At 47.3% G+C, this 21,722-nt stretch overlaps 5 protein-coding genes across 5 annotated transcripts; 1 reads left to right on the forward strand and 4 right to left on the reverse strand.

The window, feature by feature from the left end:
* Positions 1–7,193: 7,193 nt before the first annotated feature.
* N7511_011572 (uncharacterized protein) lies at positions 7,194–8,241 on the forward strand (the record flags this gene model as incomplete). Its single annotated transcript, XM_057133937.1, has 5 exons — positions 7,194–7,374; positions 7,429–7,523; positions 7,590–7,955; positions 8,030–8,170; positions 8,221–8,241. The coding sequence occupies 5 exons, from the start codon at positions 7,194–7,196 to the stop codon at positions 8,239–8,241; spliced, it is 804 nt and encodes a 267-aa protein (XP_056978406.1).
* Positions 8,242–9,354: 1,113 nt separating this feature from the next.
* On the reverse strand, positions 9,355–10,381 carry N7511_011573 (uncharacterized protein; the record flags this gene model as incomplete). The annotated part of the gene is made up of 3 exons (XM_057133938.1): positions 9,355–10,154; positions 10,212–10,296; positions 10,364–10,381. 3 exons carry the CDS (start codon positions 10,379–10,381, stop codon positions 9,355–9,357), a joined length of 903 nt encoding a protein of 300 aa, XP_056978407.1.
* Positions 10,382–13,115: 2,734 nt separating this feature from the next.
* N7511_011574 (uncharacterized protein) lies at positions 13,116–14,441 on the reverse strand (the record flags this gene model as incomplete). Its single annotated transcript, XM_057133939.1, has 1 exon — positions 13,116–14,441. One exon carries the CDS (start codon positions 14,439–14,441, stop codon positions 13,116–13,118), a length of 1,326 nt encoding a protein of 441 aa, XP_056978408.1.
* Positions 14,442–15,146: 705 nt separating this feature from the next.
* On the reverse strand, positions 15,147–15,860 carry N7511_011575 (BTB/POZ domain-containing protein; the record flags this gene model as incomplete). The annotated part of the gene is made up of 1 exon (XM_057133940.1): positions 15,147–15,860. One exon carries the CDS (start codon positions 15,858–15,860, stop codon positions 15,147–15,149), a length of 714 nt encoding a protein of 237 aa, XP_056978409.1.
* Positions 15,861–18,462: 2,602 nt separating this feature from the next.
* N7511_011576 (uncharacterized protein) lies at positions 18,463–19,395 on the reverse strand (the record flags this gene model as incomplete). The annotated part of the gene is made up of 2 exons (XM_057133941.1): positions 18,463–18,647; positions 18,753–19,395. 2 exons carry the CDS (start codon positions 19,393–19,395, stop codon positions 18,463–18,465), a joined length of 828 nt encoding a protein of 275 aa, XP_056978410.1.
* Between the last annotated feature and the right edge of the window lie 2,327 nt (positions 19,396–21,722).

The following is a 21,722-nucleotide window of genomic DNA, read 5'->3' on the forward strand; positions in this document are numbered from 1 at the left end:
TATGGTTGGCATTTTCGAAGTGCACAACGCCATCCCACATCAGGCGATAGGTGGAGCCTCTGACATAGCAAATCAATGTCTCCTGTTTCCAGGCTCCAAATGGATTGTGTCCTCCTGTCTCCGAAAAAAAGCGGCTCCGCAATCGGCTCAACATGCTCGTAAGTTCTCCTGTCTAAGCAAAATGTGGCCAGATGTCGGCGCAATCCCTCCACAGCAGGGTCTCCTATCAGGGATCCTTCGTAGAACACCATGATGCACCAGTGGTTCATCGGCCTGAAGAAGCCCCCAACGACACGAAAAGAGCTTTTTCCTTTCAACCCGTCGAATGCTGCTGATTGTTCCACCAGTAGCGGGACGCTGTCTCGCTCATTGCCCTCCCCGAGGAATCCTACCAAGACGACCGTGGATTGAATCATGAAAAAGGCAGCAGTCTGCACAGCTTCAAAATGGTAGCCAATGTTTTGATCTCGTACCAGCAATGTTGACTGGATATGCGGATTGAATTTATTTATAGCTGTAAGCAAGACAAGGAAGGAATGAAAGTCGGCTCTGTCAAAATGCCTCTTTCATAAGGTACATCTGCGTATTCTTTCATGATCCATGACTAATTCTGTACTGCGCTACGGTTTTAGTCTAAATGTAAAGAAGCACTAAATGGGGTAGGCAAGCGCGACCGGAATTTGAACTAGCGCGGGTTGGGCTTAAGGTATCCGTCGCAATCCGCCGCGGCATAAACTTGCAGGTTCACCAGCTAGTGGACAGGATTCCTTGGGGCAATTCTTTTTTCTCTCTGTGCGAAATCCTTCGTACAATGCGCAGCATAATACCGCACCATTATGAGAGTCGTCACAGGAAGGCTGTTCTATGAGGGATAGGAGCTATTCAAGGTTTATTTTCCTTATGCATAAAAAATGCAGTCTCGAAATTTGGGCGCGTTCGGAATTCATGCGGCACTTTTTCCCATGCGTCTGTAAAAGAAATTTTGTAGAACTCGAAGGGAGGGTCGCGCCATGGAACCCCTCTTATCGAGCCATCAAAGAGATGACGGCTCTTTGGATCATGTGTATCTCGTCTGTATTCGGACCATCCTTGGGTTGAATGCAGCCTCTTGGTTCTTGGAAATTTGCGGATCGACATAGTCAGCATTCGGGATCAAGCTAAGCAAGGGACACGTGTTCTACATGCCTGATTCTGGTCGATGAGCTGGTCCAAATGGCTGCTGCACCTTTTGCAGATTCTCGGGGCTCTGGTGGTGGGATTGGGAATGGTTCCAAGCAATTATGTTGACCAAATATCCAATAGCCCACAATAGACAGCAGTCACAATTGTATTGGGCACTGTAAGACAGCGTGACATCTTTCCGTAGGCAGTAACATGCCCTCGATGAGATATAAATGACAGCACAAGGCATTGAAGTATGAGGCATAAGCCCTACGCGGCAATATGTCGCTGCCTGTCCTTGCCGCTACGGCCCACTACTCGGTCGTCCTCATTATCTATATGCATATACCACTTATCATATAAATGGGGGCAGTCATTCAGACATTGAGGTCTAGGGCCTTGGAGAGCATTAGTTTTCGAAGTATGATTGAGTAAACAGGTGTGGTTTATCTTGGAGTCAGTTGCTCTACTTGACTGAGCGCATCTGGCCAAGTGTGGACTCTTCGCTTATTGATATAAACAAATGAATGGCTTGAACATGGTGGCATCTATTGGAAATATAATTATCCAAAACTAATGGAAATGTAGACTCAATTATTTGAAAAACGCTGACTGAGCTTGTGATCTGAGTAGCACCAAGCTGAGCAAGGAGCAGTGGATTGAAGCCATCCACGCGCTACTAAGATACATGTCTCTTTTATATCTTTTGCTTTTACTCTTTCCTGGATCATTTTCAATTTCAACCTAGATTGGCCGACAAGCCGACTTTATGCTTCGGTTTCTGGCATGTTGACATAGCACTGGAGCTGGTGTCGTGTAATCAATGGGGCAGTTAGATCCCTACTTTGATACGCGAGTACTTCCTAACCATCGTCTCATACAAAACTTTGTCTAACATTTACCACCCAGTTTGAATCAGACAGTCAACATCGGTCTAGAAGCCCGTGAGGCCAGCTGAGTCTTTGTAGATATACTGATAGCTTAGCAATCATGATAATTTTGAACTTTCGGTTTTGGAGAGTACCAAATCAGCTGGTGTGCATTAATGGCAAATCTGCAGCAATCTTGAGCTGTTCTTACTAGGATATGAGCAAAGTTGGGATATGTCTTCCAGCTGATGTTTCATATGTGGCCACCCAGTTGCAAAGCCAATGGCTTAGCGACCGCTGCTTTTTCTATTTGAAAGGCACTCCGCGCGTCCAGATTGTTCTAGGTGCAGGATGGCCATCATGAGACCCAGTTCCCGAGCTAGACTAAACCGAGTTATTCCCATCGCAGCATTGTCCTTTCCCGTCGCCGTGTTGATTTGCCTGGCAATTGTATTTGTCGGCTGCACGTCGCCATTTACGCCATTCAACTTGTACTTTATGAAGGTACACACTACCACTCTACAGGCTGCGGTGAAATATTGACTTCAATAATCAGGTAGATCTGAACAACTTCCCACAGATCGCTAATGCCGCGGCTCGACGTTCACCGGATACTGTCGGTATGGGCTCTGTGAATGTCACGTATGCAATGCAACAGTTTTCTAGAAATGCAAGAGAAGAGGCACGAAAGCATCTGCATCTAGCAAGGGGCGCAGCGACCATCGTTAGTCAAGTAAGTGATACTCTCGACACATTGCTCAACGACATCAAAGCAGATCTGCCCAGGTACTATCACGTTGGCCTCCTAAGTTACTGCGAAGGCCGAGACAATATCATCAATCGATGTTCCGATCCAAGCACTTCGTTCGTATTCAACCTGCGAGATATAGTTAGGTCTCTCACCGGAGAGATTAACGGGCTGTCAGCGAGTGGCGGAGAGGTCTATCTCTCAGGAAATCTACGCAGCTCACGAGCCATCATCTGCATATATATATCAGCCTATGTGGCAGCATTCTTGACATTGGTCTTTGGCATCAAAAGAATATTTATTTCTCGTGGAAGTGCATTGCTGGTGATCTCATCCCTTGTAAGTTCGCACCAGTCAGCGAGACACCGGCTCTACTAATTGGCGTAGATTACGACGATTCTACTCACCGTTGCAACTTCATGGTCAATCAGTCTATACTATGTCTACACGCAGCACATTCAGGACGTTTTGGGGAAATATGGTGCGCAGGCCAGTCTCGGAACTCACACTATAATTTCCACATGTATGGCAGTTGCCTTTTCTCTTGTATCAATTGGAATGAATATCTGGGTCACTCAGCTAAAGTAAGGCAGCCATTGGAGCGAAGTCCGAGCAGAGCGCAAGCAATAGTTAGCAAGTCGGACATATCTGACACTTCAGGCATACGACTGCACCAGCTGCTTTGAACTGCTCTTACTGGACAGTCAGTCTGGGGTGTGCCGATATCATTGGAATGATGGGAAAGCACATTAGGAAAGTTTATGGTGCTGTATTAGACGGATAGTGCAATGTTGTTTAGCAGTAAAGTATTAGGAACATCAACCATAGAATCACACTCAACGCTTCAAATTCTTCTATATGAGAAAAATGGAAGGGAGGGAGGGCTTTTGTCTGTATTTGCAACGATTTCTGAATGTGAAGCTATACTCACCACGAGGCAAGTTAAGCAAAGCCAAACGCAGTCCACCACATTCCTTTCCGAGGACACTTAACCAAAGTCCCTCGTCGTTACAAGAATGCGATAAACAGCCAACCCGTATGACTTATCATTGGGTTTGCACTTGGCCATGGTACAAATAATTGATTCGGGAGATACACGCCGTCTTGGCCCGTGGGTAGCGCTACGCAGGCGAAACTATACAGCGGACTCGATACTAGGAACAAAGTACGTCTGGCACGAGCTTACCCCTTGAAACTGGTCTTTAGACTTGTAGGTATAAGCTTGTTCACCTTTGATATCAGGGATGAGTACCACAGACCGAGGCTCCAAAGATTGCCAGCAAGCCAGGTGTATCTGAGCCTACGTCAGATGCTGAGATGAGACCCGCTGAAGCCTTCGCCCGCAGTGAGCTTGTTTTGTTCTCTTTCACAATGATGCTACGAAAAAAGTCAAGCTTGTACAAAGTGTGAAGCAGGGTTAGGCGGTCCCGGGAGAGATGATCCTCAGTTAATCCAGTCGACACACGTGATATTACCAGCCCTAACCGGCAGTTGCTTGATGAACCCGACTCAGAGAAATAGACATCACAGCAGTAACAAGACCTCTTGGATGCAATGTAGCTAATTAATCATCAGAGAAGATTACCAGCGTCTTGTTTTCTCTCGCATTTCTCTGTACCGCAAGTCCGGGAAAGTTCTATGCTAATTTGAGGACGATAGCTGTTTCGCAGCCCTTGGGATACTTATTTGCAGGTAAACAGTTCATTTCTCATATCTGCAACAGAATGCCTCCAACAAAGAGCGATTGTGGCAAATCCTTTTGCTGTCCGTCATGATGATTGCAGCTGTGCATATGAACTAGGGGTTGAGCTTTTCGGTCAGACTTATTGAGCTATTAACAGACCTATGCGACGTATCTTACTGTATAAAATACAAAGAAAATGCAGGTCGCAAGTTTTCCTGTTCCAGAATGGCAGTAGTATCTCATTTCACTGGTGCTGATAGGGCAGCAGCAGCAAGTGACAGTCAGTTTGAATGGGGACGTGACCTGCCGCGGTGGTTTTGATCAATAGCTGCGACTCTATTCAGTTTGATAGGTGTATTTATCACTAGCAGCCAGTTTATGCAGCAGAGCTTACGCGAAAGTCATCAAACAATGCCGTTGGATGCTAGCCCTCGCCCAATTAAGTGAAAACAGCCAATGAATTTTATCAGGCTGTGCGCGATTACACTAACAGAGATAATACTAGGAAACGTACCCCAGACACGATATATTCTCTTTGTTCTCAGTGACAAGCAGATGCCTGATAGCCAAAGTCATAGTTTAAATGTAGAACGCGGAGAACTTATCATGATGATCTTGTTTAACAGTAAGAAACCAAGTACCTGACTGCGAATCTAATGATGACTGCTCATCTAATGAATCCAGTTGCGTCCGCGCGTATTCTTCAAGTAAATAATGTGAGGGATAGTGGTCTCCGGGGAAATTTCGCCGTATCTAACTATATCCCGACATTTCATTTGGAGTAAAGGAGAGATCTAATAGAATTTCCATGACACACTTATCAAGCTCTGGGAATAGACAATAGTACCCAACAAAACTCTAACACAACTGCTGGGCTAACATCTCCGAGATTGCACCAGTCAGGGAGGCCAGTGTGAGTACAATTTGCTCCTTCAGGAGTTATCATTCCGTTTCTCATTTCTCATTTCTCATTATGAGGTGCTGGCACTGTTACTCGTTCAATGTTCCGGAACATAGTGGCTCACCAGCGGTGAGCCTCGACAAAGGCTCAGCCCTCACATGCTCAGCCCTCACATGCTCAGCCCTCACATGCTCAGCCCTCACATGCTCAGCCCTCACACCCAAATCGGATGCTCTAGATTACTGGGTGATTTGGTCTTTGGTGGCTTATCTTCCATTTGTAAATTGTGGAGCTGCTCGCAAGGGCAATCTTGGCGGGTATATTGTCTAGCAGTGCCGCGAGAGCGTAGCCAGATGACGGCAGCATAGCAGACAATCTGTGACACAGCCAAAGCTAGCGCAGCTATCACCATGTTGCTGATCGTCAGGTCGTAGGCGAGATGTATTGCAAGGTTCAATACTCCGAAGAGGCCCGCCGTGAGACATAGTCTAATATCCGGAGTCAGCAACCCAGAATGATACTTTTCTAGGATAGCCGACCGTACCTGTTCCCTAGAAGTAATATTCGTGACCTGAGCCCCGTGAACGGAAGCATGAACAAAGGCAGAAAGCCACATGCGGCACATGCAAAAGCAGCACCAATGCTGGCATTCTCCTTGCTCAGATTGTTGGCCAAAGAGCCTTGCAACACCGGCGGGAAGAGGAGGAAGCTGCATCATAGTCAGTAGTGAAGAGAGATCGGGGAGGTCGCGCTCCGCCTACCTTGTGAGGAAGAGCCCTGGTGGTAAGAAATTGGCCGTTTTCCAGAACCACTGGCCACAAACTACACGCAATCTGTCTCCTTGCTCTATACTTTTAACCATTTTGTCGCCGTCTGAACCTCCGTACCAGGTGTTCATCGTCGGCAATATCGTTTACTTGGTAGAGTCACAACCTGTAAAACTATAGAGGAAGAGAAGAAACCAACTATTTTTTAAGTTTGAAACAGCAAGGGATGAGTAGGACTGCCAAGTCGCGCTTGTGCTTGTAGGTGACAAGTTTAGCTTTTCATCATTAGAACTGGACCGATCTTCGTTGCCTAATTCGGTTGATAGCAGCCTACCCTTTGCCATGTGAGCCCTGAGTCTAGGTTATTTACTCAAACCCAAGCTGAGACACTACACTTCACCTGCCGCCACCTACTCACTTGCCGGTTTATTTCAACATTTCTGTCAAATTCCCTCTATTCAATAAACTTCTTCATTGACATAACCAGCCATCTTTTTGACGAAAGCATTAGCTACATCTGCGTTTGTGTTTTATTTCATCTCTCTTTGCGTGTTTTTCCGTAACTGAATCGATTGTATTGCCCTGTCAGCTTCTGCCCTCCGCTTGGATGGTATATCTTTTTTCGTTGGAATTTTGAATAAAGAAAACGTCTCCTAAAATACTAAGACTTCAGGGAGAAAAGTGACGGTGCAACCGTTGTTTGGTTCATCTCCTTTCCTCACCCCCGTGGTCATGTTTAATGCCTGACATACAGCTCCTCTTATAACGACACTCGGTCAGCGCTGCTCTGACATATCTCAACCTTCGATTCATTTAGTTTGCATTACATGTCTGGGTTTTCATGATGCTACGCACATTGCGGGGCGCCTCACGAACAATAGGCTTCACCATAGTACTTGCACTTCTCTTCTTTCAGACAAAAATTATTCTATGTGATCGATCTTCAGCAACAAGGCTTGATCTCGGGAATTCCCATCACGGGAAAGGCCAAGATGCCGTGGATTGGTCGCGATTTGCGTACTCGCAATATGCCACCAACACTGCTTACTTGTGCAACTCAGTCATGATTTTTGAGACTTTACATCGCTTGCACAGTAAAGCTGATCGGCTCTTGATGTACCCGTTGAGTTTTTCGGCTGATGAGAATGAAAACGGGACGGAGAGCCGATTACTTCGCAAAGCCCGGGATGAATATAATGTGAAGCTAGTGCCTGTACGCGTCCAAACGGGAAACAGAGAAGACCGTACGTGATGTCTTGTTTGAACTTGAGAGACCAAATGAACTAACACAATCTAAGCTACGTGGTCGAAAAGCTTTACAAAACTCCTCGCTTTTAATCAGACGCAATATAGTCGCGTTCTTAGCTTAGACTCGGATGTTACCATGTTACAAGTATGTATACGATGAAGCATGGATCGTAGCTTTCCAAGATTGTATCACTGACGTTCGGCAATCTAGCATATGGACGAATTGTTCTTTTTGCCTCCATGTCCTTTGGCCTTCCCTCGAGCTTACTGGCTGGATCCTGATCATCGCGTTATGACCAGCTATCTTATGATAATTGAGCCTTCTGAGCTCGAGTTTGACCGCATCGTAACTGCTACTGCAACATCACAAACATCAGACTATGACATGGAGATCGTGAATGCCATCTACAGAGACCATGCGCTCATCATTCCCCACCGACCCTATACCCTCTTGACAGGAGAGTTCCGTGAGGTTGTCCACGCCAAGTATCTTGGGAGTTCACGCGAAGTTTGGAATCCTCAAAAGGCTCTTATGGAAGCAAAGACCGTCCATTTCTCCGACTGGCCGGTTCCAAAGGTCCGTATCCCTTTGGGCCTTTTGCTGTGCCCAAGAGATTATTCGAGTTCATCCTGCTGATAGACCCTGTATAGCCTTGGGTTGATTTCCCTTCCAACGCTATGAATGAGCACAAGCCTTCTTGCCATTGGAACGTAACAAGCGGTGGAGATGATGACTGTCGCGACCGCGATTATTGGCTTGGAATCTACTTTGATTTCAACAACAGAAGAAAGGTATGTGGCTTTGCTGCGGCGCTGTTTGAAGCATCAGCTGACCGATTCAGAATGTCTGCGGTGACATTTAGTAGGTCGAACGACGTTGATCACGCTAGTGTTTTCTTGATCCTGTATTATTCTGTAGATCTAGCGGGCTACCCAATTCCGATCCAGGCAACAATGCTTGTGTCATTTTGCCCTGAGCTCTGGCTTGATTGACCGGCTCAGTATCTGTCAAGGTGATTTCGCCCGTAGCGTGGTTCTTGTTTTAGACAGTTTCAAATCGCCCGTTGCCTATCGTACCTATGGAAGCGGCGGTCCTAGGTATCCCAGAGAACCCAGGCGCCCTTCAGCTTTCCGCCGATCTCAATGCTTAGTGTCTTTCTATGAAAGTATTTGAATTTGGAAATAAGCAGAGGTGTAATTAGTGAACATCAATAATGTGTTGAAACTATTCTACGTACTGGAAATGGTCCATCCTCGTTTAAGGTGCTCACTGCTTTATTTTCCAGGACCCGCTCTTTGTTGGTGCTGATTCTTTTCTTACTTCTCTCAGTTGCCATTCGTCTCTTGTTCAATACCTTCTATCTCTCAGATATCAACTTGCGAATCAATGAAGGGTTGCAGAGTCTGCACACAGCCATATAAAGCAGCATGTACAAAAGCACATCGACCAAGCTCATCTTGTAGATTGGGACCAGCAAGTTCCACAGGGATGGTGAACCACAACGTTTTCAATGAAGAACGTGGGACCAGCGAGTCAAGCTATAGCACTTTGGATCACACTAGCGGCCGAGTATATTCCTAGGGAGATAATTATTCGGGAGGCCTCAAATGGCAGGCGCGACTATGCGGGGTTAATCTACAGAGGTAGGCTTACACTACCTCCAGGCCATTAGGCTTTGGCAGAGCAAGCCAGATTCTTCCGTAAATGGGCCTGAAGAATTGGAGTTCCAAAAGGATCAGATCAAATAGGAGACAGATAGTTACTCAGTGCTCAGCTAAGAGGACATCTGATCAGTCTCATCAACCAGGAGAGCCATATAGCTCGAGTCCTGTGCAACAGACTGTTTAATTTCGGTGGCGAGACAGATTTGATTATATATATGGTGCCGAAGTCCAAGGCTCCCAATTCAAACTCTTCCGATCCTCATGACAAGATAGTTGGGTTGTTGGATATGTGTGTATAGACTCGGAGAATTTCACACGACAAGAGCACGTAACACCCGGCGCAAGCCGTCGTAATCGGGCTCTTGGCCGAACCCAAGCCGTTTCACCGAGCGGAGGAATTTGCACAGAGGTTCCAATCCACCGCAAAGCTCCTTGGTCGTGATAGCGGATTTCTTCGCAAACATCAGATCTTTGGTCTCGGCAGGGAGGTGTTGCCAGGGGAGTTGTCCACGTATAAGATACACCAGGACATAACCAAGAGACTCCATATCGTCGCGCCGCGACACTGAATGACCACGATGACTGTTCAGACTGGCGAAAACAGGCGATCCTACCATTTGAGTGGCTTGCCAGGGCGCATGCCTGTGGGCCGTGGTGCCCCGATACCTTTCAGCAACGGCAAAATCGATCAGCAGCACTCGCTCTCGAAACTGATCATACACAATATTTCCAGGTTGAACATCCCGATGTATGAAGTTCCTGTTGTGTACAAGTTGCAGCGCACAGATCATCTTGTCTCCAATGCTCACAACCTCCTCCAGGGAGAAGAAAAGTCCGCTGCTTGCCAGTCGAGGTCTTCCCAATCTATGGTGCATGGTCTTGTAGAGACTTGGGCCCAGCTGCTCCATAATCAAATAGCATCGATATCTATTCTCACCTCTGTATCTGTATCTTTCACGGCAGTAGTCATGGACAGTCGGGATACCTTCACCGCGGCCCAGCTCTTGGTAGACACTGTATTCGTGGTGCAGTGTGTTGCCTTTCGGACTAGATGACCAGGGGATCCGTTGCTTTTTGATGGCGACTTTCTCCTGGGTGCAGTGGTTGGTCCCTAGTGATAATCAACATGGGTGAAAGTGCGGGACGAGGGGCCGATATTTCTACCCACCTAGATAGACATCGGCAACGCTTCCTTTGCCTAGTTCCCGTCCAGGTAAGCAGTCGAACGACCACTGGGCGTTCAGTCTTTTGATCTGCAAATTCGTGAGATCAATGCCTTCTTGGTATGATGCTTCTTGCTTTTACCAAGATTGGACCGACCTTTGATGACAGAGACATCCCTTAATGTGCAGGTAGAGTTGACTGTGAAGGGTACTTAGCCACGATAACTAGGCCTTGGGTCACGCCGGGCGAGAAGCCAGCGGGGGAATTGCGCACCAGTGGAGAAGGGGAATCTGAAGACTCGGAATATTTGGCGAGAATCACTCAGACGGGGTGTTTTGACCACATACCAGGCTTTAGGGAACTGAGTTATGATGACGTTGCTCCCATAGTTCTGCGCAAGGATTTCGCTATGCACCACGTCAACCCCGCTTTATCGTGCGCCTACCAGGTACGGAACGAGGAATGGACGAGCCGCTGCAATATAGCCCTTTCTTTGAACAGTCTCTGCTTATGGATCGATATCACTTTCCTTTGAATTATGGGTGGCTCACATCCCGAGCATCTAGGCATTTACGGCTGGCGCAATCGGCCTTGGGAATGCCATGGTCTTATGCTCAGACGGCTTCACAGTATTTCATTTTAGTGACCTTAAAATCATATCGGAATATAATGAGCGTCATGTAGTGCTTTGCAGACGTGGGTACCAGGACGAGAAATGGCATGGGATGGGACACCGCCGGATGCATATGACGGATGAAACATGTCGGCAACGTATCTTGGAAACGTTGTCTAACGTAATATCTAGAGATTTTCACATACACTAACCTTGTTGAGAAACCGACACCAGTCATAGACAGGAAGATCAATAAGGCTCTGCAGCCACAGTCTGGTAGTTTACAGCTGGGAATGTTGATATCATGGTCTTCCTAAGGCTTCACATAAGGTTTGTGTAATGATATTTTCCCATTAAGCTTTTGAGGATTGGCATTTGGCTTACTTTTTCATAGAGCCAATACAGATGTTCAGCTGCTAAATAGCAGTCCCCTCTCCAATGCCCAGAATGATCGAGGTACTACAGAGTGGTGGCTGCAAAAATACTCCTAAATGCGTGAAGAGACTAAGTACCGGAACTGGCTGGACCCTGTATGATAGGTAACAGCATTTAATGCGCATACCATCCAGAGCTACAACTATTTGACCAGGGACGTCATCGGTCTGTCGCCCATTCGGGCCGTTCATTTATAAGAGGGACAAACTTTCCCCCATGAAACGGAATCTGAACTTTCATTGCATTGCGAAAGCTGGCTTACTCTCTATATATCAGCGCCATTTTTAGCAGTTAAACCAACCGACCCAACGGGCAAATTGCCGTCAATGCCACCGACATCTACTTTGGAGCCCATAGAATGATTTAATCAATTTAGCTATGAGATGGAACGAAATTTACCTTTTACTGTATCGGACGAGAAGAAAGAGAAGAAGATTACTTCATATACTTGGGATAGCAATTCTTGGAACCCGCGAATAATCCATACTTGTCGCTGACGCAGACCAAGGCCTGATCAGCGGCACTCATGATGCTCAGAGTATCTATGATGATCATAACTTCGGCGGGAACTCTGATTTGATCTCCACGTTGTTTGTCCACTTTCCCTCCCGTCTTCTGAAATTTCCACAATATACCAGGCACATTCTTCTATCTCATCTAGCAATTTCTGAAGATTCCTCGTAGGCACGGTCGGGTTTTGATATGCAATGTGCTTTGTGCTGGTGAAGGAACCGGTGGTAGGTTCACAAAAGAGCATACTTTGCAGTCTTGAGAGTTCGCGCAGTGCCGTTTGTAGATCGGGAGTGGTCTGTAGAAGGTCGCCAAAGCTGAATTTATTCTCGCAAATATAACCTCTGAGCTTTGCGCAAGCATCGCGCGAGTCCTTTAGCGTGAAATCCTCGTCTAGGCGTTGCGGGTAATTAATTTCAATTTCCGAGCTTGACGACCGACAGAATCTTTGTAGGAGTCCTAAAGTACTGTTGTACAAGGCAACCTGGGAAACCATTTTCTAGTGTGGCTCGAACTCGAACTGTTGCCGCAGCGCTTAAACATGGCTTCACACCGTCCAAGTAATATGTGTTCGCCCCGAGTGGTTCAATTTTGCCCATCGTCGGATACTTTTGGCTTTTGGCACATGTCAGAGTCATACTATTTTAAGAGGTGATTGACCTTCTCTCGTGCATTAAGCTGGGTAGCGCTTAGGTAGCACAAGGGCCGACCCGCTCATGTCTGATAGCGGAAAGCTGTTCTTTTTGCAGTCATATCGGTCTGCCTGCACAAAACATTTAGTAGTCTATTTTTACTGCAATCTAGATTACTGTTCCCAAAGTCCCATGTGTCTCAATCTATAGTTGATCTGTTTAGTGGTAGGTCGCATGGTGGTTTCCGTGAAGCCAAAGGATTTTCTAATCTTGACATTACTTATATCGATGAGACTTTTTTTTCTTATCCGGATGGAGCAAAAATACGATCCGCACTCAGTTCGTCAATGGGCTAGTCTCGCAAATCCCCTTCGCCAGCCTGGTCAACTCTCACGTAGACTTTGACCACTGGAAAAGACGAAGATTGGGGAATTTTCAGTCGATTCTCTGAATACTCGATCGAGCCTCTACATCCTTGACAGATACAAGCTCTTTCGTCAATTCCACAATTCTTAGGTCAAAAAACGCGCAGTAGTTGTTTAACATAGCTGACTCGCGAGCTTTTCGTATGGCGCAGGGCTCTTGCTTTGGGCCTGTAGATTCCGATTCATTTAATCGCGGGTTACCAACTATAAGTCACGACGGATAGAATTCCAATGCGAGGGTAGTTTCTCACTCCTTGCTACGGCATCATCGCAATCTCTTTCTTCTGGATCCCTTATCCACGTTCCTTTGTTTCCAGAAGTTTCCTCTGGCAAGCTTCTAGTAGGAATGCGTGACCCCTTTCTCGCCTAAAGATGATGGGCCGTGAAGTCCATTGTAGATTGTGGGCAACTTGCAGGGGATGTTCTCCACGAGTGGACAAGAGATGTCTGGTAGCGGCTAGTCCAAGGCTCAACAGCGAATCAACCAAAGTATCTGTGATCTGCCAGTCGGTGTTCGCAGTCTTCTCACTCAGCTTCACGCTGCCCTGCGCTTGGTCTCGCCGTGGAGTTTGTGGCAGTGTGTCTCTGTACAGTCGGATTCGTAACAGCCATCGGAGACAGCGCCAGATGAACATCATATCCTTTAATTCCTCCGACGTGAGCCCTCCTGGGTTACCAGTGGCAAAGAACTCCGGAGGATTGTCGAGAACCTCGCTTTGAAGGCTCCCAGGCTGAGTGTTAGTGCCAAATCCGTTGTTGCTATGGATGGTATGTCCTTCAAGCCAGGCTTGTTGGCCTTGCCAATCTTCCTCGCGTCCTTTGCCAGAGCCGAAAAGTCTGCAAAAGGTCCAGACTCGCCAGAAGGCTCGATGCATGACGTTCCATCGGGGGTCTTGGTAGTTGTCTAGGGCCAACTTTAACACTGACCACCGCGTCTCATCTAATGAAAGTGCCGCTGCTTCACATTGTGTCAGAATAGCTCCCGTTATATATGCGCACGTGAGGATCTCGTATTCGTAGTGATCACAATAGTCTTGAGCGCTCAAACAAAGAGGCCTTTCTCGGAAAGGTGACACTAGATGTAGGAAATAGCCCTGTGATCCAGGCCGAAGTACCCTTCCTGCTGGTGTCACAGGCAAGCCCATTTCTCGCAATTCGAATTGCTCCGGATGTGACCGCTGTAGGACAGATCGGATCAAGCTGAGGCCTGAGGAGATATTCTCCAGCTGAACCCCATTGCGCGTAGCTAAATCAAAAAGGTCACCTAAAGACGCAGCGTCTTGTAATGTAGTCACTAATTTTCCATCAAAATGGGGTCCGACTGACGTATGTCTAATTTCGTTCAGGCCAAGAGTTGGCCCGGGCCTACCTGGCTCACTACACGGGCGATATGAAGGCATGCCTCCCGATGAAGACTCGAAGCCTTGGCTATGCCCTGTATTCTGTTGGATGTCGAGCCCCAAAAGAAGCTCAATACTCTCATATAGCTCCTCCTGATTAAGGAATTGGGATCCCGTCGGACGCGCCAGGCACCTATCTTTACCTGTCCGTGATGCGGTTTGGGATACACTCAAAGAGTCTTTCAGCAACTCTAGATGACTGACATGGGGGTCAGACATATGCGGATCAGAAGACTGCGGCGGTTGCTGGTACCGGGCCGACATCAAAGGTGAACGCCTGCGGTCAATGTTCCCATGGACTGGAGGGACTCGATACTCTGATTTGTCTTCAGGGCTCGTTACTACCCCTTGTGGCATCTCAGTCTCACACGTTCATTGAGGTCCCAGGCACCGGAATATTCAAGATCTGCAGGTGCTCACGACTAGCAAGTAAATCACACGGAAGTCTGGTCTAGTAATTCTCTCAGCATTGAGTTATTTCCTGGAACATAGAGAAGGGGGCTTGAAAGGGAGAATAATTCAAATCCGATTGAGCTATTTTTGAAACATGATAAAATAGGCGTGGTGGGTGGAAATATCTCACCGGCCTGAGACTGTTACGCGCGCTTCGACAGAATATGGACAGTTGCTTGTCGGTCATCACAAGTACAGCATCCATTCTCTCGGTGAAGCCCTGCGTTTATACGCGCCAGGGATGAGCCTGAGCTCCAATTTTCCTTCCAAGGCACGCGATGAGTGGGTGCGGTGAACCAGAAAAGCCACTGATATATATAAACGGGCCACCTAATCTACGGCGGCGGTGACCTTGTCTCTGATTATTTATCTGAGGGGATTTCTATTGACCTTTCCCGACAGTCTACGAGCAAATCGACATCTTTAGATATTGCCAAACTGCAGTGCAGTTTGATGACTGAATCGAATTTCTTAAATCTCCCGACCCGTCTTGATCTCCGCTCTATGTCCACTGATGGGGTCCTTAAATGCGACCTTTCTGGTGGGCTTGATCTCATTCAAGGCCATGCCTACCTCCCAGAGGAGGTCGGCTCCAAAGGAAGGATATTCTTGGGTCTCCTCGGCAAATTTGTGGTTTTGATCCCGAAGATATCCTTCAACGGAAGCCGCTGCCAAAATGCGACGGACCAGGTGCCCCTGGGGTAGATGTGATGCCGCTGCAATGTGCTGTGGGGTGAGGCAGTAAGTGTTGGTGTCCACGTGTCTCCAAAACCCTTCGGATTGAGGGTTTGGATGGGCAACAAGAATCTTCTTGATAAAACGAGCCATTTGAGGCTCCAGTCCGCTCACGCTGCACAAGTCGGCGAGTCTCACCAGCTCTATGGCGGCTGATATCTGATCTCCGGGGTCTTCTACATCAAATATCACCATGCGAAGGTACAACCATTGGATCAAGGCTTCGACGCTTTGTCTGGAGACAATGCCTTCCACTTTGCTCAGAGTCGCTGTCTGCTGCTGAGATCCGGGATCCTGCTTCTCAAGTATTGCGGAGAAGTACGACGACTCGGCGCAGAGAAGACCTTTAGAGACTGTATACTCGTGATCGCTGAAGTCGATCCGAATTTTTACGTGCGGGCCACAGTAGAGTGGGAGAATGCTAGTGCAGAATTCTATCAGGCATGCCATCTTGCAGTGGACATGGCTTACTTACAATGTTGCAAACTCCTTCGCGCTTTTCTTGGATAGCTCGGTCATACCGTGGTCTCTGCTGAGCCAATAGATGGGATAGCAAGGAAAGAGGGCGTTCGAGAGGGCATTCAGTGTAGGGACTGGAGGTAATGTATAGTCAGGTGGAAGGTCCTTGAAAAGCTTCCAAACAATGTCCATGGGCTACAAAAGAATAACACATAATTGTTTAATCAGTGCCAAATTTAGATCCGAGACGTAATGTGCCAGTGTGGTGCGAGATGCATCGGATCCGCTACGCAAAAACTACAGTCACGCCAACAGAGCGGAAGGCATGGCATAACTGTCTCAGTCAGGGGGACCTTTGAAGTCTTTGACAACGACAACACTTGCGTCAATTTCGCTGATCTTTCAGATGTCGTGAACAAAGATTCGTTAGAATGCAGTCCGAGATTGTCAATGCCAGGTATTGTACTGCATATATAGCTCAATAGATGGTAGACAAATCTAATTTCTGCGGAAATCTATCGAGTTAAAGCTGTAAGCCCGATGCGCTTCATCAACGGGATCTGGGTACGGCTTTCAGATAGGTGTGCCTTTCTGGTATGACTCTGCGATTCCAGACTCTTACTTCTTTTCAGTTGCGCACATCATGTATCAAGACAGCTTGGCATTGATAGGGATCACTGGGGCGACCTTGTGATAGAAGAAGCCTTACAACCTCCCCCATACTCCAGCTTCCCGGGCCACTGGTCAACCAGCCTACGATGTGTGTATTGCGGGAAGCGACGGTCACGCGCCTACTGCCGATGGCATGCGATAGAGCCATCCAGGTTTCCCCGAGATGGGCTTTGCTCTCGGCCAGTCTGCATCTCATCGAGGCCCTCACGTCTTTACGCTCCATATGACCTGATAGCCGAGTTGCCCCCATAGAATGGTTCGTTTCCGCTTTTCATTTGATTATCTTGATAATCGGCCTCAGGAATAAAACTAGCTGATGCAACCTGCATATACTAGATCCCGCGCATTAGCCGAGGAAAGTCCACAGAATTGCTTGATGAGCGTGGGTGAACCAAGGTGGTTGGACTGTGCAAAATACTCGAGACTTGCTTTAAAGTCAAAAATTGCTCATTAGTTTATTCCTTGATGTCGCTCAAAGATTTGGGACTTCTGCTACAGCAAACGTGGAGCCGCCCGACGAAATATTCTAATTATGACTTGCATACCAATCTTACGATGCCTGTTTATTATTTCAAACCATGTTTCTATTCTGATACTCAACCAGTGTCATCAGGCGCATCCATTCAGTCATTGACATACGATATTCAAATCCTCTTCTGCCTTCGTCCCTGAAATCCCTGGAAGAACATAAGTAGTGACGAAAAGAAGAATGAAAGAATGAAAGATTAAAAGAATATTCGCAGCCTTTGATCGCCATTTTGACTTTGACTATAGACCTAGAGAACCGTATATTGCAGTGATGACACGGTTGGTGTCGTGGAGACCGACATCCTTCAGATTCGCGCCGCGTTCAAGGGTGTCAAACAGCTTTAAGGACTCGGTTTAAATAAAGTTTTCTAGCTCATTGTGAGATGCCTCGTAGCCTAGTGGCGAAAGAGAGATTCCAAAAAGTAGCCATGCTCATATCAGGGAAAATTCGATGCATTAGCAGGAAAGGTACATGTATCTGCTCAAATATTGCTGTGAACAGGACACAGATCTGACCAAATGTCAGACTCAAGCTAGGGATCAGGATCTCTGTTGAAGATCCGGCTACAAATAAAACGGCTGACGGAGCGCCTCGTTACAGTAGCACCTCCAAGGCTAAAAAGAATATATAAGCACCGTATAGCTGCATGGAGTGAATGGCGCTAGAAGCACAGATTGAATGAGCACAGCAAGAGCTGAAACTTGCATGCTATTTCCTATTCGTTCTCCGCACTTAGGGATTACGCAATCACCCAGTCTGATATACTACCTTCTACCTGTCACGGTTCACAACGAGCTCTATACCGAGATAGGAGTGCTCTAAACCCGATGCCAAGATACAGACAAAAGCTTGCCTCACACACAAAGATTGGATTCCGGCTACCAAGACAAACGCGAGTCTTACAATTTTGACCTTGGTAATGTTACCCGATGACGCACACAAAGTTATCAGTCTAGAATATTGATTAAATCTTGAGCAAATGGCGATGGTAGCAAGCACATTGGAACATTGAATCAGAGTTTGCTGCAGCCACAAATTATAGAATCGTCGAGGCGTACAGCGGCAGAGAAAACTAAACGCATTCAGTCTCTCATAGTCAGATACCGATCTTGGTAGTTACAGTTCATTCTTCTTTACGATGTTCTTTCATATGAATGATTAGATGTGGCTGCAAGAACCAATCTGGCAATGCAAGGCACGAGCACGGCTTGAATAAAGCGACGGAAATTCAAAGTTCCGTAAATCTGCAAACTGCAAACATGACTACGGTCATAGAGTATCGTTATATCAGCAATGCTATATTTTTCAGAGTTTCGCAGAGAAAAGGAAAAGGCTTTGCGGCGAATGTCACATTCGGGAAGTAGTCAGTTCCAGAACCATCTCGCAGGCATCTTAGGTAGTACGGCGACGTTTATTGCAACTATCGGCCAAATGAGAGCCGTCCCGCTTACGAGCAGTAGAGTGAGACCAGAATGGCGGATGTTGCAGGTACATCAATTGCATCAGAGACAACGGGGCCCCGCTGATAGGGTGCGATGTTATTCCGTCAACAGTGAGACCTATGTCAATAGGCGTATCTAGAGAGCTCACGTAAATCGTACAGTACAAAGGGATCGTGTACGGGCGCGTCAGGGTACCCATAACAAAAGATGCATGTTCTAGTTTCTCACCGAGTGACTGACATATGTCCCCATCTTCGGGCCATCGGGACAGAACTGCTAGTTGGACGCAGTATTGTCCTACATTGGAGTTAAAGGTTGGCGGTGACAGCAAAGCAGCATAGAAACAAGACGCAAGCATTGCAAGCTGTAAGTGAGAAATGCTTTGCTGGACTTGAGGGGACTCCATGTATTGTTCTGTCTCCGTGATGAGATCTGCAAGGAAGGCTGCGTCATCCAGTGCAATTGGCGGTTTTCTCAACGACGGCTCCACGCGATAATGTTTACCATCCCTTTCGGCTCGATTGAGGGCACTGGAAAATTTTCCATACATAGAATCGGCGTCCACTACACTGCCCAAACCACAGCCTAATCTCGAAACCCATTCTGGAACGAGATGCTTTATCCATCTCCGCGAACGGCTTTTGTCCGGGCACAGAAACCGACCAGTCCCAAAGCTTACCGAATAATCAAGTAGACGGCTGCCTAGCATAGAAAGCTCATTCAGCTCCATCATTGCCACCCAAGCAGGGCAATTAGCAGCAAAAGCCCCATCCTGAAGTCCGTTCACTGGCTCAAAGACCAAGGGGGCAGCACAGCTTGTGGCAATGCTACGTAAGAACCAGAGAAGATCAGCATATCCTATCTGGGAACAAACCAAGGCCATGGTCATCAGAGTAACGGGAAACATACGCTTGCCACAGGGGAAGATCGAACAAGCTCTCTGCTTTGTATTTTCCGTGTTCTACCTCGCGCACCACGTCTCCGTAGGAACGGAATAAGCATAGTTGTGAATCGAAGGTTGCCGACGTGATGGCTACACGTACAACATCTGGTTTCGTTCTCACTGTGCTCTGTCGCATCAGGTCATTTCCAAAGGCATTTCTGAGTATGTGGCAAAATACATTCATGTCATATCGTGCCCCGGTCTTGTGGAGACGGAGCAATCTTCGCACAAGGGCTATTAATCCGCGGTTCTTCATAAATACGTCACTTGCCGTGGAGCAAAACATCTCAATGCAATACGACAACGGCCATTGCATAAGACCAAGCGCAGCGCTTATGATTGAGCCTGCTCCTCTGACCGTCAGTTGAACCTCGTTTATGTGCACAAGACTCACAAGGCCCAACTCAACGTACCTGTACTTGTACCGACTATGAGATCGAAAAAGTGATGTACGGACAGTGCCTCTGGAAGGCTCGCGGTAATAGCTCGAAGAGCAATGAGCGAGACTATTCCTAAGACACCACCTCCATCAAATGTTGCGACTCGATAACCGGCCTGTAACGGGCGAAGCCGTAACTTTATGTCCACCGGTGCATGGCATGCCGGGCAGGCTTTGAATTGGGCCAAAGTCGGGTGCCCGGCATCATTGGGTTGGATCCCAGAATAACGCCAGGCGTCGCGCTCGCATAAGCTGTGACCGCAAGGGAAAACGGCCCAGGGTTGCAGGCTCCATGGACACATGCAGCAAAATGGCTTTCCTCGGACTTTTTGTAGCCCCAATTGCGCATCGTGCCAGAGATCCGTGATCTGGAGCCCCATTTTTGAGACTACATCATCTAAAAAGCTGCTAAGTCCTTTGTGGGTTATCCAGACACACTGCTGAACGGCACAGTGCCACGCTTGTCTACACAATGGCCCATATATGCTTGCAACGAGCTCTGCGGGGAGGAAATCTAAATGCACCAGCATACTCTGATAAGTGTGGTGTGGGCTCTTTCGGTGGGATAATACATACCGTGCGGGAGGAGGCCGGCATCCTCCAGAAACATCTTTGCAAAGACCGGGGCCAAAACGCTGTTCAAATCGCTATCGTGATCCATGGCCTGGAGCCATTGTGATAAGCCGTTATGTTTTTGTATCTCTTTTCCGGGCCATATCCGCTTTCGAAACGCCATTGGATACCAGGTGGCGCCCCGCCTTGGGCTGCTAAGCCTCGGCAGATCTTGACGGTATGCTACAAAAGGCATTTTGGTGACGATGTATTGCTCAAATAGATAGTTGAGCTCTCCAAGTGTCCATATGTGGCTCTTTTTTTCGCGTCTCTTTTTCATTGTGGTAGTATACATTTGGATGCGGGTCAAAAGTTCGGGCAAATTCGTTTTTTGCGGGTCATCAAATTGCACAATCAAATGCTGCAATAGTTGCGAAGTCCACTGGGAGGCATTCCCATCTTTGGCCAATTTGGCTTCGAGGTGTTTCTTTACGCCCGTCTCATCTACTGTAGTCTGTGATGAAATCATTTCAAAGAGAATAATCAACTGGGGCTTTCTATCGGCTCTAACATCAGTGCAGTCTCGAAACTGTAGGAATCTGTGAACAGCCTCGTCCACGGTTCGGGCTTTGATACATATAACGTCACTAAACTCCAGGCATAGGCTATGAAAGATTTTAGCAGTGTGCTCGGCATCTATAGAAACAGACTGCTTGGCATAGAGTGGTTGTGGCTTGAGGCTACAGGCCGCAGAAAGCTGCAAAAAGTTGCATACGGTGTTTTCACCTTGAACCTCATATAATGATGTATGAATACCAGGACCGTATGCCTGTGGCTGTTCATAGCCAATGATGGTTACGCAGACTGGTTGGCATTTCAACTGCTCAATATCGGTATAGGGCTCATACAGCTGAATCAACGTGCTCAAGCTGTCCACCTGACAGCTTGGAAGGATAGCCCATGGTAAGACAGAAGGGGCCATTGAGAGTCCTCCTTCAACCAAGAAAGTTGTACTGACACCTACTTTATACCATCTTTCCGGCAGCCTTATGGTCCGAAATTGAATGCCTGCCCTTTTCGTTGACCAAGGTATCCGCCCAGAAATGCTTTGAAAGATGGAAAAAAAAAAGACAGACAAACCGCTTCTGCGGTCTTTTTTTAGAGCACCAGATAAGGTTGCTGTCGGTATTGGATCAAACTTGAGGATGAGGCAATGAGGGCAAGTTTCGCCGGTGGTGCATACTTATCAAATCAGGGACATCGAATAGTGGCGCGA

Source organism: Penicillium nucicola, assembly GCF_028828085.1.
Source record: "Penicillium nucicola strain IBT 29836 chromosome Unknown utg000017l, whole genome shotgun sequence".
NCBI lineage: Eukaryota > Fungi > Ascomycota > Eurotiomycetes > Eurotiales > Aspergillaceae > Penicillium > Penicillium nucicola.